This window comes from Lithobates pipiens, unplaced genomic scaffold (assembly GCF_037356315.1).
Source record: "Lithobates pipiens isolate NorthernLeopardFrog02 unplaced genomic scaffold, aLitPip1_a1.2 Scaffold_23, whole genome shotgun sequence".
NCBI lineage: Eukaryota > Metazoa > Chordata > Amphibia > Anura > Ranidae > Lithobates > Lithobates pipiens.
The window spans coordinates 265,618,090-265,638,107 of NW_027507785.1; the positions used below are offsets into that span (position 1 = coordinate 265,618,090).

At 43.6% G+C, this 20,018-nt stretch overlaps 1 protein-coding gene across 1 annotated transcript in view; it reads right to left on the reverse strand.

Annotated features, from left to right (window-relative positions):
• NMNAT2 (nicotinamide nucleotide adenylyltransferase 2) overlaps positions 1-20,018 on the reverse strand; it is a 133,268-nt gene that overhangs the window by 47,084 nt on the left and 66,166 nt on the right. Inside the window, exon 2 of the mRNA XM_077453131.1 lies at positions 10,517-10,605. Coding sequence (XP_077309257.1) covers positions 10,517-10,605 — 89 coding nt within the window. The remainder of the gene's footprint in view (positions 1-10,516; positions 10,606-20,018) is intronic.

Genomic DNA, 20,018 nt, shown 5'->3' on the forward strand with positions numbered 1-20,018 from the left:
TTTTAAAGGACCTCAAAGGTAAAGTCTGATGTAGGAAGTTATCATGTGGGCATCCACTGATCTTCAAAAGATGCTTCTCCTTTTTTTCTAAATCACACTGCAAAAGCCCCTTCCCTTTCTAACCTAAAAGAGAAGCTGGCAGCAGAGAACAATAGGTTGTACAAACTAAATGTCAAAGTTCTCGGTCATTTTCAGCCCATCTGCTACATATACAGTACTATGCAAAAGTTTTAGGCAGGTGTGAAAACATGCTGTAAATTAAGAATGCTTTCATAAATAGAAGTGTTAATATTTTATTTTATCAATTAACAAAATGGAAATAAATGTACAGAAAGGAAATCACAATTAAAATGGATATTTGATGTGACCACCCGTTGCCTTAAAAACTGCATCAATTCTTCTAGGTACACTTGCACACGGTTTTTGAAGGATGTAGGATGCCTCAGATCCTTCTGTCTCTTCTGTAATCTATTTTTCATGGAATCAGTTCTTACTGTGTTTTTCTGCCTCCTTGTAATGTCCTCTGAACCTTCCCTTTTTCCCCTCACTTCCATTTATTAAAACAACCAATGCACATCAGTTGCGATCATGTGCGCCGCTCCATGTACACTATATATCCCATAGTTCATTAGTCTCTAGACCAGTGATGGCGAACCTCGGCACCCCAGATGTTTTGGAACTACATTTCCCATGATGCTCTTGCACCCTGCAGTGTAGTTGAGCATCATGGGAAATGTAGTTCCAAAACATCTGGGGTGCCAAGGTTAGCCATCACTGCTCTAGACTATCTCAGGAGTAAGGAAAAGGGTGGCTATGTTTTTGCATACAGAGGGACCATGGAGTGTAAACAGACACCCTCTAAGCCCTTGTACACACGGTCGGACATTCCGACAACAAAATCCGTCGGATTTTGTCCGAAAGTGGTGTTGCATACATGCGGTTGGACAAAGTTGTCGGAAAATCCGATCGTTCGGAACGTGATGACGTTCGTTGCGTACGACGGGACTACGTAGTGGTTAGTAGCCAATAGCTTTGGTGTTGTAATTTGATCTGAGCATGCGTGACACTTTGTCCTATCGGAATTCTCTACAAACGACAAAGTCCAATCAGATCATGTTGTCGAAAAAATGTATAGCCCAGCTCTAAAACTTTGTTGGTCAGATATTCAGACGGAAACAGTCCGATGGAGCCCCCACACGGTCGGATTATCCGACAACATGGTCTGATCGGACATTTTCCGTCTGAATATCCGACCGTGTGTACAAGGGCTTACAGGAAGTCAGATGACAGCAGCAAAAGAAAGGAATTTGGAGATTTGGTGGAGGACGAGAGCAACAAATGTTACTTTTTCAGCTGAGAATACATACTTCAGTAGATTTTTTTTCAACCAGAGTTTAGTGTCACTTTAAACTTTGAAAGCCTCAGCGTTGGAGCATTTATACCATTGAGTAAATTAAAGTTGGGATATCACTATACAGGAGAGGCTTGATGAGGCAGTGTGGATTCTACATATGCACTATATTGTCAAACGTATTGGGACACCTGCCTTTACACGCAAATAAACTTTAATGGCATCCCAGTCTGTAGGGTTCAATATTGAGTTGGCCCACCCTTTGCAGCTATAACAACTTCAACTCTTCTGGGAAGACTGTCCACAAGGTTTAGGAGTGTGTTTATGGGAATGTTTGACCATTCTTCCCGAAGCGCATTTATGAGGTCAGGAACTGATGTTGGACATGAAGGCCTGGCTTGCAGTCTCCACTCTAATTCATCCCAAAAGTGTTCTATCACTTTGAGGTCAGGACTCTGTGCAGGCCAGTAAAAATCCTTCACCCCAAACTTTTTTTTCTTTTGCTCAATGCAAAACCCTTCTATGTGCACCTTACTTAAAAGCTAGTTATCAATGGGGCAATTTAACACAAATACCCTTCCTTGACATCACTTTGCAATGGAAAATAACCATATTCCCCACAAAGCCACACACAAATAATACAGGAAACCTAACATTTGAGTGGTTGCAATTGGAAAGAGGCATTTTTCTTTCCACCAGTCTTATAAAAATAGGTACATACTGTAATATTAAGCACTAAAATAGGAGAAATGCTAAACACAAATAGAAAAGGAGATGATAGCAGAAACAGCTGAAGAGCAGAAATTGTGCAGCCTGAGAAATGAAAGATAATCAATATGGAGTTGCACACTGACGATATCCAGCAGGAAGACTGATACACATTAAAGAGAGCTAAAAGCACGATGGCAGAAGAAAGGGAGGTGAACTGGGTGCTCTCACAGTGGATATTAAAAGCAGCTAAGAGGTGAAAGGAATAAAGATGATAGACTGGTGCCTCAAAGAATGGGAGAAGGTATACGAAGCCAGATAAGCAACGTCTGGAATTTTAAAAAAGTACAAGAAATAGACAACACAAAAGAATCCTTAGATCATTGCTCAGGGGATGGAGTCTTTACTGCTGGCAACTGCATCAGTATAATTGTCATATGTAAAACCTGCATGAAGCAAATTGTACATGGAGCAAATCGGAGCAAATCATTTCTGTTCCATTTAATTTTTATGAGGATATGAAAGATAAAGAATTGTTATGTTACTGAGAGAAAATTTTTCCATTTCCGTATTAAAGCAATGAAATGAAAGCAGCTTGCAGCCAGGGCTATTTTTATACAAATACGGTGACCAGATCTTTTCACTGACTAAATTATATTCCCCTGATAACCTCCTAGGTAGGTGCTAGGGTTAGATAGATAGAATTAGTATGTGTTTGATAGGTAAATTTAGTTTGCACCATGTAGGCAGTGTGGCTGTGATTGTTAGATAAAAGCATACCGGTAGTTTGCTCACTGTACTCAGTGCAGCTGCATTCTGCTAGTCAGGTCTGCTCAGCTTCTGCCAGTCTTCTAGCTCCCTTTGCAGAGAGCCTGAGAGGTTTCTGGATTATGTTTGTTGAGCTATGCAGATGGTGACATGAATATTGATACAGCCCTGGCCAATCCCAGAGAGACAGGCTTTGAAGGCATGTTGGGAGACTGTATAAATTCTGTAAGCACACTGGGCTCTGGGTCTTTTCCTTGAGAGGATTAGACCAGCCTGGAGGACGTGCTGTCCTTCCAGGCAATGCTGCTAGGTCTGCTGTCATGAGGTGAGTGACTTGAGGGCCTGAGATGCTGAGACCCTGGAGCTAGAAAGAGAGCTGACTGAGGGGGACTGACAAAGGAGTTTGCAAAGTTCCAAAGCTTAAAGCGGAGGTCCACCCTAAAATGGACCTCCGCTCATCGGAATCCCCCCCCCCCTCCGGCGCCACAATCGGCACCTTTCAGGGGGGAGGGGGGTGCAGTTACCTGGATAATCCAGGTAACTGCACCCACTTCCAGGCTAGCTCTCTGCGGAAAGGGGCGTACGTTACGCCCCTTTCCGCAAGCGCCCGCCCCCTTCAGCAAGTGCCCCGCTGCCTGCTGGGAAACACACAGCTCCCAGAGGCAGCGGGGACCGTCCGGATTGCGCCGCGCGGCTCGCGCATGCGCAGTAGGGAACCGGGAAATGAAGCCGAAAGGCTCCATTTCCTGATTCCCATACCCAAGATGGCGGCGGCACGAGCGAGCGATCGGCTTCGGGTGCCGACATCGCGGGCGCGCTGGACAGGTAAGTGTCACTATTTAAAAGTCAGCAGCTGCAGTATTTGTAGCTGCTGGCTTTTAAAAAAAAAAAAAACGCGGAGTCCCGGTGGACTCCCGCTTTAAGTCTTTACTACAGCTTGTGAAAAATATAAACTAAATATATAAACTCATGCTAGTGGTGTATACAAAACAAATGAATATGAATAAATAAAAATGCAACTGCTATACACAAAGTGCTGATCACTTGAAAAACAGAAAGAATTAAACTGATAGTGGAATACCATTAAAAACGGTTTTATTGTACAAGGGAGTGGGTACTTACAAAAAGTACGATCAAACAAGCCTCAAACACGGAGCTGTAAATGTAAAAACTCCGTTCCTGGCGTGTGTTTCACGGGACCGGAAGTGACGTCAGTGATACCAGAAATTGCGTCAACGTTTCGCCTTCCCACAGGGCGTCATCAAGGACCTCTGATGACGCCCTGTGGGAGGGCGAAACGTTGATGCAATTTGCGGTATCGCTGACGTCACTTCCAGTCCCATGGAACACACGCCTGGAGCGGTGTTTTTACATTTACAGCTCCACGTTTGATGGTACTTTTTGTAAGTACCCACTCCCTTGTACAATAAAGCCGTTTTTAATGGTACTTCACTATCAGTTCCATTCTTTCTTTACTTCTGGGTAACTGTCTGTTCTGCTGAGAAACTTCATAAAGGAATTTCGGATTTGAGGATTTGACACCATATCCATCTCTGGACACCATTACAAAGCCTTAATTGACCCACCAGACTGAAAAGCTGGGCGTTGTCTCAATCTGGTGAGTGGGACACATGAGGCGGTGTTGCACACCTGATTACTTCTGAAGCATTTTTGCACTGTTTCTTCTTCGGATTGGAGCACCTTTAGGCACTTTTTGTTTGGATATTGTTTGGTTTATTATATATTGTAGTATATTCACTCATTGTGTTTACGAGCGCTATATTTATATTTATATCTTTACTACAGCTTGTCCAGAAAGAGAATATTCAGTCTTTAAGTTGTACATAGTTTTGGTTTTTGGAGTACCCCACTCAATTCCCTCAACCCTATACAAGTTCTCCAAAGATAAAAACAAAAACAACACCCCTAGACTGGCTACTGAAGAACGGTGTGAATAAGCCTGTGTTCTTGGCTGCAGGGCAAGCATTTGGGGAAGACCTGGACACTATTCCTGCGGCTCCTACAGGAGTAAAGCTACACCAACAAACCCAGACAATGTAGGTTTTAAAGTAAACATGCCATCTGAGAAAAAAGAGTATCTTCTTTCTGAAAATGCTAATTGCATGGCTTTTTCTTAATTCAATTCTTTTTGAGTAACAGACCCATAACAAGTATACATCATGTAAAATAATATCTCTGACTCCAGGTCAATGAACCAACACATACTGAAACCACTGGACCAGCATGCCAAGGAACTAGCATTTTAGAAGGTTATCAGTGGGCAGGCTATGTAAGTTTTTTTTTTTTTTTTATTACTAGTTTTCTTTAAAGTGGACCTTCACTCAAAATAGAAAGTATTGCAGATCCTTTTCCTCCACTCCACTAAAGTTTTGTGACAGGTACCAGCTCCCGCATTTTAAATTCTCACCTAGATGAGAATTATATCTACTTGCCTCCCGCCATAGATTTTCTTTAAAAATAGCTTACATTTTTTAATGTTTTTTCCTCTAATTATCTTTCACTATTCTAGTTTCAAGTTACTTTTGATGCAGGACTTTATTTAATTTCATCATTTTCATTTTTTTAGAGTAATTTCAAGGTAAATTCACATGTATTTGAATTTTGCGATGTTTTAAGCCAATTTCTACAATTAGGCCACTTTCTGTTTAGGTGTGTAATAATGCTTCAATGTCACGTGCTGACCACAAGGTCTGAGCATACAGCCAATTTGCCATCTTTATATGTATATAAACACTGTTTTTTGAGTAATAAACTACAACAGCTTTTACAGCACTCCAAGCTCCTGCATGTCTATCTGTTCTCCCTGCTGCAGCAGCTAATCTGTTGACAATGGCGAACAAGTGATCAACTCTCATTACTGAACCTTAAATTTCTTTCACAATATTTTTATTAAGTTGAAACGGTTTGCATACAAAAGACAACCGTTAACAGACATCAAGGCAAATAGTGGTAGGTATCATAAGACCAGATCATCTGGTCTTATGATCAAATGGGTTTATCAAATCAAATATGGGTCATTATATACCACAGCCAAGAAAATAATAGCAACGCTAGGATGCCAATAAAATATTACATTCCACTAGGGAGATGAGTGGAGGTATGATTCCCAGCAATCAAATACCTAGGGAATAGGCAACACAAAAACGCAAAGATTCATAGAACTCAACAAATACAGCAATCAAAACAGCACCTGAGGTTAACCAGTGTGTATATAATACAGGCCACAGGGCCAGGTCAAGGTTCAAGGGGGCTATCACTAAAACCCTCCTAGTATTCAATGTTAGACCTGCCCTGGGGTAGAGAAGTTGGCACATACTAAAGTAGACACCCCAGGAAAACCAAGAGGCTATAGGTTGGCCCACAATGTATGAACCTTAAATTTCTAGGACAAAAGTGACCATGTACTTTGCCTATGCAGGGCAATGCAAAATATTGGCTTTAATATCCCCTTTCCAATTCCTTACTTTCTTTCCTGCTCCATTCAGCCATCAGAAATAAAGGAAGACATTCCAGTGTAAGTTCCAAAACAATTTTATACAAGGCTGAGAACTTTTTTTGAGCCCCCAATGTAAAAGCATCTAGCCAATTAACAGGCACCAGTGCTGTTACATTCTCCTCTATACCTGAAATAGCCAGATATTTCAGTACACTTCCAGTGGATTAATGGAGGGTCAGGGAAGAAAAGGTAAGTACTGCATATACTGCCAGGGAGGTCGAAGTGTACGTGACTTTGTTGCTTTTCCCTGTGTGGACAAGAAAAAGTGTCACAGTTGACATTCACAAAGTTAATTAAGCACTAGTTGTCTGCTTACTGTAATGGTCATGTGTACTGGACTCACAAATAGCTGTGTGTGTAGCAGCCATTTTGTTCAAGTCACAAGTCTTTTATGCCATCTTGTCAAAACAAGACACAGCTGCAGTGGCCCTCCCCCCTCCATTCTCCTTCAGATTATACAATCCACAATCTCTTAGCTGCATGCCAGAAACTCCTTATCAGATCAGGACAGAGGCAGACCCTCTGATGCCTATTAGCCATATCCACATTTCCGCCTGAAAACTCTAATAAAAATGTCAGACTCAACAGGCCTGAGTACCTTGAGTTGTAACAGATACCCTGTCATAAATAACCCAGCTGGGGGGATGGCAAATACACATTCCTGATTAACTGGTTATTAGCAAAGACTTTAAACCTTCATCATATGTCATACCACATAACATAATAACAGCACAGCCATAATAAGTACATATTTACTTTCCTCAGTTAATTTGTAATGTTTTACAAATAAAGTCAAAGCATCCCTATGTGAGACCATAGGGGAACCAATGGAACCCATTAGCTTCCTAGGTAAAGAAGAAACCTGAAGCCATATTTATATTCATTCTGAAGCAAGTTTCACACTGGACAATAATATGTACATTAGCAGACTGTAACTTGTAAGTATTCAGAGATAATAATACCTCTAGAAAACTGTATCTAGGACTTGGTCATAAATGTGGTGATATCCCAGAAACCACCCATTAGACCAGATGATTGGTCAGATGGTCTTTGTCAGCACCCCCCTTGATGTGAAAAAAAGTGGAACGCAACCACATTTTGGGAGCTCTCATGTACCAACAAACTAAGGAATATCTGTGTCATGGTTATGCAGTAATCTTCCTCTGTCTGCTTACCTCTCCTCATGTGTTCAGACTAGAGGCCAGCCACTTCCACCTGGTGGTTTTTATAACCTCTCCTCTAAGCATGGCTAAACCCCAGGCCCTATCAAGGAGCCGTATATTAACCTGTGCACTGCAAGCCAGCGGTGCTGATCAACCATTGTGTATTCACTGTGTGTTTGGCTTCCTGTTTCCTGCTTGCCATGTGCGCTACGTTTGTCTCTGTTACCAACCTTGGCATGTTCTCGACTATTCCTGTCTGCTCGTGACCCTGAACTTTTGGCATGTCCCCGACTATCCCTGTCTGCCTGTGACCATAAAACTTTGGCTTGTACTCTGTTGTTCCTGTCTGCTAGTTGCCCTGACCTCTGCCTTATCCCTTTACGATCCTTGTTGTTCCAGCCTACTGTTCCCTTCTTCTGTAGTCTACCGTGAGCGTGAGCTGTGAGACCCTAGGGGGCACGACCTGGAGCTAGACTGCAGCGCAGTCCATCCTCACCACTAGAGACTCTGGTGAACACCTGCTGTCTCTTAGACTCTGCACCCTGGGGAATCTATGCTCTAGCTCCAACTGGGATCTGTGTTGATGATCCAGTAGACCTGCTTCCTGAACCTCCCTGGGTACAATCTGCGGCAGTCAGTCCTATGGTCCACTATCTTATCGGTGCACTTCCGATTCCTACGGAGTGCATCTGTCACCTAGTTTCAGGTGACCTGACAATCTGTCAAGTTATGAGAGCCAATATATCACCTTGCTCATTGACTGAAGTCAGCTAAACCCAGGACCTGCAAGTATTCTTAATTTTCCACTGCTTTTTATTTCTCTGTTGCAATAATGTCTCTTTGTTTCTTTGTAACACTCTTTTTCTGTAAATATTTTATTTGCTTTTTTTTTTTTTACCTTTTCATCATTAAACCATATTTTGAAAACTGTCTCTAATGCCTAACCCAAACTCAAAGAATCCCTGTCTCTTGAGTATAAATATCTGAATATACGTGCCTGTGGTGACAGTATGTGTACAGATGTTTAGTTTAAAATAAAAATTGTATTGCTAATCTTGTGAAAGTTTCTGACTTCAGTAAGTCGAAAGTCGATGGTGGCAGTTTAAAGGGCTAATTGCTTAGTTAACTTTACACAGTGATAATCAATCTCAGTCTGTTACCACTTATATTGTGGTCCTGCAAGCTGGAAAATCTTCCCCCAGAGTGAGACTGAGAGTGTCATTGTTGAGCAATCAGTGATGGAATGGTGTGAAGTCGACCAGTCCTTTGTCACAAGTTGGTGAGAAGGGCAGGGGTCTCACACCGCATTCGTCACACTTACTATGTTATTTATATAGCTATTTATAAAGTTCTAAAAAAAACTCTAGACAACCAAGACAGTTGTTCCTTTTTAGTAATTATTAGGCATACAGTTTGTTATATAAAGCAATAAAGTAGTATAAATCCTTCAGTTTTTAAAAAAATATTGAGAAAAATAAAACAAACATTCCCCAGTAAATTATTTGTTAAAGCGGAGTTCCACCCAAAAGTGGAACTTCCACTTTAAGTACTCCTGACCCCCTGGCATGTCATTTTTTGGGGGGAGGGAGCAGGTACCTAGTTTTGACAGGCACCCAGCTCCCACTTCTGCTCGGGCTGTCTAGGCGACTCCTCCTGTCCCCCTCCCTCCCTGCAATCTTCTAGAACACGTCACAGGTGCCCGGCTATTCAGGACATGCAGCACGACTCGTGCATGTGCAGTGTGCATGCGGCTGTGGAGCGGCATAAAGAGAACCGAGGCTTCAGGCGGCCACGTCCCTGGACTGTGGGACAGGTGAGTGTGTGTTTATTAAAAGTCAGCAGCTACACTTTTTTTGTAGCTGCTGACTTTTAATAAACACAGAAACAGCTGGAACTCTGCTTTAAATGTCCTAGTCCAGTACTTGCAGTTTCCAATTTTAATGCTGCTGGCTCCTGCTATTTTAATGCTGCTTCCCTAAACTTCCAGTCTTCACAGGAAAGAGGTAAAAGTAGACAGTGCAGAAAAGGGGGAAGAGGAAGGAGGAGCAGAGGAGTGTTTTGGCATCCCAGGCTATGGGGCTGTGTGTTTCTATTGATGCACACAGTGTAGGAAGACAACTCTAGACCACGTATGCAAGGGTGGTTCCATAGGATGCTGCAAGAGGAAGGAGCCAGCTTAAAACAGGAATCCTGGAGCAGCAGTCTTGACACCAGCTTAAACTGAAACATAGGCAAGGATTAAATGATAAAGAAGCCGCATACTCAGTAAATGATTAAATTAGCAGCTGAAAGTGTTTAAAAACTGAAGGTTTAATATCACTTCAATCACTAAATAAAAAATGCTAAATTAGCTGTGGGGAAAACATATATATATATTTATATATACTGTATTTTATTGGTTTACAATTTATACAAAGTTATGAAAGTTATGGAAAATGACAGATACTATTAGGCCTCATACACACGGACGTTTTAAAAAACGGGCTGTAAAGCTAGTAACAACTCCTGGAAAAAAAGCAGCGTTAAAGCGCAATTTTATTAGCGTTTTGATTTGGCGTCAATGCGCGTTTAACGTTTGTAAGCGTTAACGCTAAGGCGTGTTTTTTTTAAAAAAAACATCCCTCTGCTCTTTTCCCCTCCCAAATTACCCACATAAAAATTTTTACAGCTTAAAAATGCTGACGCTAAAAAACTTCGGTATATCGCTAATGCACGTTTTTGAGCTTTTTGAGCGATCTGCGTCAAAACAGCGCTAGCGCTGGAGTCTCAGAAGACGCTGGTCCTTGGTTTTTTTTGGAGCTTAAAAACGACCATGTCTGTTACAGCTCAAAAACTCCATTGTGTGTATGAGCCCATTGAATAACATGGAGTGGCGTTCTTAAGCAGCAAAAAAAGCTCAAAAAAGCCACTGTTAAAATGTCCATGTGTATGAGGCCTTAAAATCCCAAGCATTTCTGATGGCAATAGTCATATATTTTTGTAACATGCGGAAACAAAATCAGACTGTACCTGCTTGCCATACGAGTCGTGCACAGGAGAGATAATTCCTCCAATTACAATAAACTTTCCAGTCTTGTGCAGGTAATCTCGTGCTCTCTCTGTGAACAGTAAATAGACAATTATCAAAAAACAATCCAAGACAAATATGGTGAGTATCCACTTTTTACACTTTTGAAGAGTTAGCCCTTGACAGAGGTTATGTAAATATGTCAATTTTAAATATAAGGTAATATGAGAAAGTGTGGGTTCTATAGCTATTAAGTAATGTATGTAGCTCAGTGAAATAAAGAAATGAAGAATAAAATGGGCTTGACATATCAGTATGTGACTGCTGAAATTAGAACATTACTAGAACATAGCTGTGGTCAGCTTGTGGATCCTATTATTCAAGTTTGTGAATGGAAACTGGTCTTTTTTAAATTAAATGCCAACAAGAAAGGAAAACAGCAACTTAAACTTGATTAAATCATGACACATAAACATTCATTTTTAAAATATTATATATATATATATATATATATATATATATATATATATATATATATATATATATATATACACACACACACTACACACACACACACACATATTTATTAGGTACACCTGTTCACTTACTTGGTAACACAAATAGCTAATCAGTCAATCACATGGCAGCAACTCAATACATTTAGGCATCTAGATTTGAGATTAAACATATACTATAATTATCATAAATGCCAAATTTTCTAATTCCAACAAAACATAAACTAACAAACATAATTGGTCTGAACACACATAGCACTTTATAGAATAAGGGAGGAGGAAATGTAAAATAGCTAGGTTGCTACAAGCAACAAGGATAATTCTTAATTTCTATACCGATAAAAGGCTTGTAGCAGGAGTAGGCAACCCCCGCCACTGGTGCCACAAGTGGCACTTGAAGCCTCTTTTGCCGGCACTCGACTCCCTCCCCATCAGCAGAGCAGTGCAGGGAAGTGTCAGTGAGACTCTAATGCATTCCAATTTCAGAATTCCCCACACATTGTAAAAGATGGGAAACATTGACACTACATACATCACATACAAGCACATGGGCTGGATGAGAGAGGTGGATCAGCAGGATGAGTGTGTCAGAGCAAGTAGATGTGTCTCATCTCTGCTTCCTTTCACCACTCTGCATATCACGCATATCATAGATGAGAAGAGGGTACAGCGATTGGGCAGATGAGCAGGGGGGTTCAGTGTTGGGCCAGATGAGTAGGGGGTTCAGTGGTGGGACAGAAAATCAGGGGGGTAGAGCAGTGGGGCAGATGTGAAAGGAGGTGTATTGGTGGGACAGATGAGTAGGGGGAACAGAGATGGGGCAGAAGAGCAGGGGTACAGAGGTGAGACAGACGTGAAGGAGGTACATTGGTGGGGCAGAAGAGAAAGTGGGTTACAGTGGTGGGACAGATGAGCAGATGGGTTCAGTGTTAGGACAGATGAGAAGGTGATTCAGTAGTGAGACAGAAGAGGATGGGGGTACGTCGGTGGAGCAGATATGCAGGGAGGTATAGTGGTTGGGCAGATGTGCAGGAGGTACAGTGGTGGAAGGGATGAGAAGGGGGTTCAGCGGTGGGACAGAAAAGCAGAGGGGTACAGTTATGGGGCAGATGAGCAGGGGGTTCATTGTTGGGCCAGATGAGAAGGGGGTCACAGTGGTGGGACAGAAGAGCAGGGGGTACAGTGGTGGGGCAGATGTACAGGGGGGTACAGTGGCAGGGCAGAGGAGAAAGGAGGTACATTGGTGGGACAGATGATCAGGGGGAACAGAGGTAGGACAGATGAGAAAGGGGATTACAGTGGTGGGGAAGATGAGCAGATAAGTTCAGTGTTAGGACAGATAAGACCATGAGGGTGCAGCGGTGGAGTAGATGTGCAGGGAGGTACAGTGGTGGGACAGATGAGAAAGGGGGAACATTGGTGGGGCAGATGAGCAGGGGGTACAGATGTTGGGCAGATGTGTAGGGCGGTACAGTGGTGGGGTAGATGTGCAGGGGTTTACAGTGGTGGGGCAGATGTGAAGGGTGGTAAAGAAGTGGGGCAGATGTGCAGGGTCGTACAGTGGTGGGGCAGATGTGTAGGGTAGTATAGTGGTGGGGTGGATGTGCAGGGTAGTACAGTGGTGGGGCAGATGTGCAGGGTGGTACAGTGGTGAGGTGTTGATGTGCAGGGTAGTACAGTGGTGGGGCAGATGTGCAGGGTGGTACAGAAGTGGGGCAGATGTGCAGGGTAGTACAGTGGTGGGGCAGATGTGTAGGGTAGTATAGTGGTGGGGTGTTGATGTGCAAGGTAGTACAGTGGTGGGGCAGATGTGTAGGGTAGTATAGTGGTGGGGTGTTGATGTGCAAGGTAGTACAGTGGTGGGGCAGATGTGCAGGGTGGGGCAGATGTGCAGGGTAGTACAGTGGTGGGGCAGATGTGCAGGGTAGTACAGTGCTGAAACTAATTTGCAGGGGAGACAGTGATCTGACCTGTGGAGGTGCAAGAAATGGGGCTGATCTGAAGTGTGGAGTTGCATGAATTGGGGCTGATCTGAGGCGTGAGAGTGCAGGATGGAAATTTATCACTATTCAAGTAGTTTACAGCATTCACTTCCTTTTTGTAATTGAGTGTGAAGTTGACATTTTTTTGTTATAAAATCGGAAATCTTAATTTCTTTGAAAACATTTTTCGGCACACTGTGCTAAAAAGGTTGCCTACCCCTGGCTTATAGTGTTAAATATTAAAATACTAAAAAGATTACAGCACATTCACAATTTCTCAATAATACAAATTTTGCCAGGACAGTATAAATATAGTAATAAAACCTTTCGTTATGATAGGAATGACTAATGTCTTTGTTAGCCTGAATATACTGCAGCTTAAAATGACACTAAACAATAGCCTTATGCCACGTGCACACTATCGGAAATTTTGCCAGCAAAAGACTGATAAGAGCTTTTGGTCAGAAAATTTGAAAATTCCTTTTTCTAGTACCATTGTAGGTGTTGTACGTCACCTCGTTCTTGACGGTCGGAATTTGGTGTGACCGTGTGTATGCAAGACAGCTTGAGCAAAATCCCGTCTAAATTCTGTCAGGAAAACCATCAGAGCTTTTTCCGACCACAATTCCGATCGTGTGTACACAGCATTATTATCCAAAAATAATCCAAACACATTCACTACTTAATGGCCCTCTCTTTTTCATTAAATTGCTCCTAATGCCCCGTACACACGATCGGACTATCCGGCGGACTTAGTCCAGCGGACAACCTGCCGGACTTTGCAGCGGAGGTCCGCGGGACTTTCCGAACGAGCGGACCTGCCCACATGACCAGACTTTTCCGGCGGACTTTTGAAATGAACGGACTTGCCCACACACGGAGTAAAGTCTGTTCATTTTGAACGTGGCTCCAGGTAGCCGGGACTAGCGAAGGAATTGAATGTCGCCGCCTCCATCGGCGAGATTGACAGCTCGCTAGCCCCGTCACCTGGTATGGATTTAAAGGGGAAGCCCTATGCCGAAAAAATGGTGTGGGGTCCGGAGGATGCTGGGACTGTGACATCATAAGGGGCGGGGTCACCATGTGACATTGCCCGGTGACCCCACCCCGTGTCCCTATATAAGGCGCTGCACAATGCGTCCCTGCCATTGCGGCCAGAGAGAGCGTTGTGCCAACATCATAAGGAAGAAGAAGAAGAGAAGAAGGCGGCGGTGGCGACAGAAGACTGGGCCAACGCTAGTAAAAGAGCTATAAGAAGAAAGGCTCCCAAAGAGTGGGACAAGACCCCCAATTCGGAAGAAGACCCCCCCGGATGGCAGCGACGATGAAGAAGAAAGCCGGGCTCCTCCACTAGTAAAAGAGCTAGCAAAAGAGCAGAAGATAGCGGAGGGGTCCGGCGAGAAGACCCCATCAAGACGGAAGAAGACCACCGGAGCTGTCTAATAAATAATTTTAAAAACTTGTGTTGTGTTTTTTTATTTACACTTTTTTCACCAGGTGAATGGGTAAGGGTACATCGTACCCCATACTCATTCACATAGGGTGGGGGGCCGGTATCTGGGGGCCCCCTTATTAAAGGGGGCTCCTGGATTCCGATAAGCCCCCCGCCCGCAGACCCCGACAACCAACGGCCAGGGTTGTCGGGAAGAGGGCGCTCGCTCTTCCCCACCCCCTTTCCTGACCAGCTGGGCTGCGTGCTCAGATAAGGGTCTGCTATGGACTTTGGGGGGACCCCCACGCTGTTTTTTCAGTGTAGGGCTTCCCCTTTAAATCCATACCAGGTGACGGGGCTCGCGAGGTGTCAATCTCACCGGAGGAGGCGGCGACATTGACTTCCTTCGCTAGTCCCGGCTACCTGGAGCCGCGTTCAAAATGAACGGACTTTGCTCCGTGTGTGGGCAAGTCCGTTCATTTCAAAAGTCCGGCAGACTAGCACACAGACGGGCGGATTGTCCGCTGCATAGTCCGATCGTGTGTACGCGGCATTACTGTGTTTTTTTGCCTCCTTGTAATGTCCTCCATGAGCTCCTGAACTTACTCTGTTTAACTCTGAAATATGTTTTGGCTTTAGATGTGCATTTGTGAAACCATTCCTGCCTGACTAGTGAAACTGACTTTATAGTTAAATTATAACTTGCAAGACCTGATATGCATGCCATTGTGACAACGGTCTTGGGAGACAAAATGGTTGGACAGATTACAAAACCTTGCTCTTTCACAATTTGATGCCAGCCTCCTTCTATAGAAGCTGACCGAAATTACATCCTGATATGGTTGGGTTAGGTCCAACTATTAACTGACGCTCATAGCCAGCTTAGTTGTTTTAAATAAAAGCAAGACACTCAAGATTTTTCAGCCAGCAACAATCCTAACTGCTATCCACATTTTACTTTGAGAAGGATATGTGCTGGAGAGAAAATACTGACTGCTAGAAGGCATGAGTTGTGGATTCTGGCAGGCTAGAATGTCTACAATATACCATAATGAGGCTGGCATCAGACAAGAAGAACCTGCAGGCTTTTTCAGCACTAGCACTCTGGACAGCTCTCAGCTGAATATTATTAGTGCCCATTAAACAGTTTTCAGTGACTTGGAATGCAGCTAATAATACCATGTTGGAATTTGCCATCCATATCTAAATGCATACTCCATTTGACAGAAAAAAGTTAGGGAGAAAATAATAATTAAGATGTCTTGAGAAAAATGGACTGAGCTTCATCGAAACATTGAAGAAACTGCTGTTTTTAATCTTCCTCCTCTGCAAGACCTACGAGTGCCTCTAAACCAGTTTTGGATTTATAGGGAGAAAATAATTATGTTGTCCACAGCAACTAGCTGTTTCCTTTTTCATACAATAAGAAAAGCTATTCATTTACTAGGAGGGCAGTGATTGGGGTAATGTTTTCAGGTATGATTATGGGAAGGGATAGCTATGTTCACCACAATGGCTGGCTTTGAGCCTTTAGCTGCTGAGGCATCTTTGATGTCTACTATAAATGGTGGTAAAGAAAGGATGCATTATGTATCTATATTTATTGAACAATGCATTTGCATTTGGAATGAGGTTTGATGCTGTAAAGGGACTGCATTATTTAAATGGAAGAAAAGGAACTGGAGGTGTAGCCAACAGAAACTACTTTGTACCAGTGCAGACTATGGAATACAAGCTAAAACTTGGCCAACTCTGCATATTGTTTTCTCAAATCTTAATAAATCAGCCACACAGAGGTGTTCAAATACCCCTGACAGGTAGGCACTCTTGTAAGTGGACTCTTTCATTGTGATTTCATTGTAACTTTATCAAGGTATATTTAAAATGATGATTATTCACCCCCCCCCCCCATTTTTCTCTCTTGTTCTCTTTCCCTTTCCTTCTTTTCTAAGCTTGAATTTCTCTTATCATCCATCCCGTATACCTTTCCACATTGCAAACTATCTAGTCTCTTGTCTCTTGCTCTAGTTAGTCTCTTGCTTTAGGCCCAAGATGGGTTTATGTTGTACCTATGTTGAATATACTAGACCTAGGCTTATGGTGGTATCCTAATGGTACCCTTTCTGAATTTGTACATGAATGGTTAGGTCTAGGGATGAGCCCGATGTTTGAATCAAACGTAAGTTCGACTCAAACATCGGGTGTTCACCCGTTCGCCAAATTTAGAACATTATTGGACGTTTGCGGCAAATTTGAGTACCATGGAGCACCCCATAATGCACTGTGAGATCACAATGTATTGGTGTCTTATAATTGGCCAAAGCATGCACCTTACGCATACTTTGGCAGATCACAGCATGCTCTGCAGAGAGAGCCATAATTGGCCAAAAGCAGGGTGCCTTTGACCAATCATGCTTTGGGTGGCTAAGTCCACTCCCCACACTATATAAGGCTGCTGCTTACACAACAGCCGTATACAGTGTAATTAATGAAGAGAGATTAGGCAGCTTAGTTAGTGGTGTGCAGGCAGTGTATTTGGATTTTAAGGGAAATCCTGCGCCAAAATGTAAAAAAAAATGAGTCCCCCCAAAATCCAACCCAAGCAGACAACCTGGCATGCTGCAGGAAAAGGAGAGGCGAGATACTGGCCCTATCTCCTCCTGAACTGTATCAGGCCACATGCCCTCAACATTGCTTTGACAGCAGTTATAGTCAAGGACGGGGCCACCCAGTAAAGTAAATGGGTGACCCTGTCCCCCTCAGACGTCCCATGACATCAAAAGGGGGCAGGGTCACTTGGTTACGTCAGCGGGTAGCCCAGCCCTTGGCTATATAAGAGCTGTCAATTCAAAAAGACAAGGCAGAGGCAGAGTTTTCCTCTTTTTTTTGGGGGACCGTTGGCGCAGTGATTGAAGATGGATGGACATCGCAGGGCACTTTCTTTTTTTTTTTTAAATAAAGGAATTGTCCAAAACTGTCTCCTGTAATTTTTACTTTTTTGACACTTTTTTTTGGTCAATGGGTAGGGGTACAATGTACCCCTACCCTTTAACATGGGGGGTGTAGGGACCTGGGAGCATGGCAAAGATGTGCTACTTTAAAGGCAGACTAAGGGGACCCCCAGGCACGATATTTAAAGGAACATTTCATTTTTATTGTTTCACTTTAAGCATTAATAAAATCACTGCTCCTGAAAAAAAACTTTATAGGAAACCCACATCTGGAAACGCAATCTTGCACGCTACAAGTTTTCATCCCAAACCACTCTTAGATTCAATACCATACAGCCAATTTTTCAGGGTAAGGCAAAACTGTGTCGATGATGCTATCTTTAAGATGGAGGCGGACAAGTTACGCAATCGACTACTCTTAAGAGGTTACTCGCATGCCTCTCTTAAGAGACCCTATCAGCAGGCATGCCTGCAATCAAGAGAAAAACTCTTATACTCAAAAAACAAAAAACAAAGATGAGGTTAATCCCCTGAGAATAATTAACAGATATACAGTTGCAAAAAAAGCATGTGAACCCTTTTGGAATGATATGGATTTCTGCACAAACTGGTCATAACATGTGATCTGATCTTCATCTAAGTCACAACAATAGACAATCACAGTCTGCTTAAACTAATAACATACAAAGAATTACCGTATATACTCGAGTATAAGCCGAGATTTTCAGCCTCTTTTTTGAGGCTGAAAGTGCCCCCCTCGGCTTATACTCGAGTCATCGCTGTCTGCCCGCTCGATCAGCGTGTCGAGCAGACAGACAGCGGCCATTCTATTCAAAAGCCGCGCCTCCGGCTCCGCCTTCGCCTGTGATAGGCGGAACACTGAATTTCCCAGCAGCCTGTGTTCCGCCTATCACGGACATCGTATCATCCTCGTACTACGGACGAGGATGATACGACGTCTGTGATAGGCGGAACACAGGCTGCTGGGAAATTCAGTGTTCCGCCTATCACAGGCGAAGGCGGCGGCGCAGCTTTTGAACTTTACAATGGCCGCCGACGAAGAGGGCACGGGACGGCACGGCACGGGACGGGACGGGACGGGGGCAAGGCAAGGCATGACACGGGACGGATGCAAGGAGGCAAGGCACGGCACGGGACGGAGGCAAGGAGGCAAGGCACGGGACGGAGGCTCGGGACAAAGGTAGGCTGGACACACACACACACACACACACACACACACACACACACACACACACACACACACACACACACATGGATGGAGACACACACAGGGATGGATGGATGGATGGAGACACACACACACAGGGATGGATGGATGGATGGATGGAGACACACACACACAGGGATGGATGGATGGATGGATGGAGACACACACACACAGGGATGGATGGATGGATGGATGGAGACACACACACACAGGGATGGATGGATGGATGGACACACACACACACAGGGATGGATGGACGGACACACAGGGATGGACGGACACACAGGGATGGACGGACACACAGGGATGGACGGACACACAGGGATGGACGGACACACACACAGGGATGGACAGGCATGTCTCACCCTCGGCTTATACACGAGTCAATAAGTTTGCCAGTTTTTTTGGGGGTAAATTGGGGGCCTCGGCTTATATTCGGGTCGGCCTATACTCGAGTATATACGGTAAATGTTACCATGTTTTTTTGAACATACCATGTAAACATTCACAATGCAGGTGGAAAAAGTAGGTGAACCCTTAGAATTAATAACTGATTGAACCTCCTTTGGCAGCAATAACTTCAACCAAATGTTTCCTGTAGTTGCAGATCAGACATGCTCAACAGTCAGGAGTAATTCTTGACCATTCCTCTTTACAGAACTGTTTCAGTTCAGCAATATTCTTGGGACGTGTGGTGTGAATCGCTTTCTTGAGGTCATGCCACAGCATCTCAATCGGGTTGAGGTCAGGACTCTGACTGGGCCACTCCAGAAGGCGTATTTTCTTCTGTTTAAGCCATTCTGTTGTTGATTTACTTCTATGCTTTGGGTCGTTGTCCTGTTGCAATACCCATCTTCTGTTGAGATTCCGCTGGTGGACAGAAGGCCTTAAGATGTCTTGATAAACTTGTGAATTCATTTTTCCTTCGATGATAGCAATCCGTCCAGGCCCTGACTCAGCAAAGCAGCCCGAAACCATGATGCACCCACCACCATACTTCACAGTTGGGATGAGGTTTTGATGTTGGTGTGCTGTGCCTCTTTTTTTCCACACATAGTGTTGTGTGTTTCTTCCAAACAACTCAACTTTGGTTTCATCTGTCCACAGAATATTTTGCCAGTACTGCTGTGGAACATCCAGGTGCTCTTGTGCAAACTGTAAACATGCAGCAATGTTTTTTTTGGACAGCAGTGGATTCCTCTGTGGTATCCTCCCATGAAATCCATTCTTGTTTAGTGTTTTATGTATCATAGATACGCTAACAGGGATATTAGCATATGCCAGAGACTTTTGTAAGTCTTTAGCTGACACTCTAGGATTCTTCTTCACCTCATTGAGCAGTCTGCGCTGTGATCTTGCAGTCATCTTTACAGGATGCCCATTCCTAGGGAGAGTA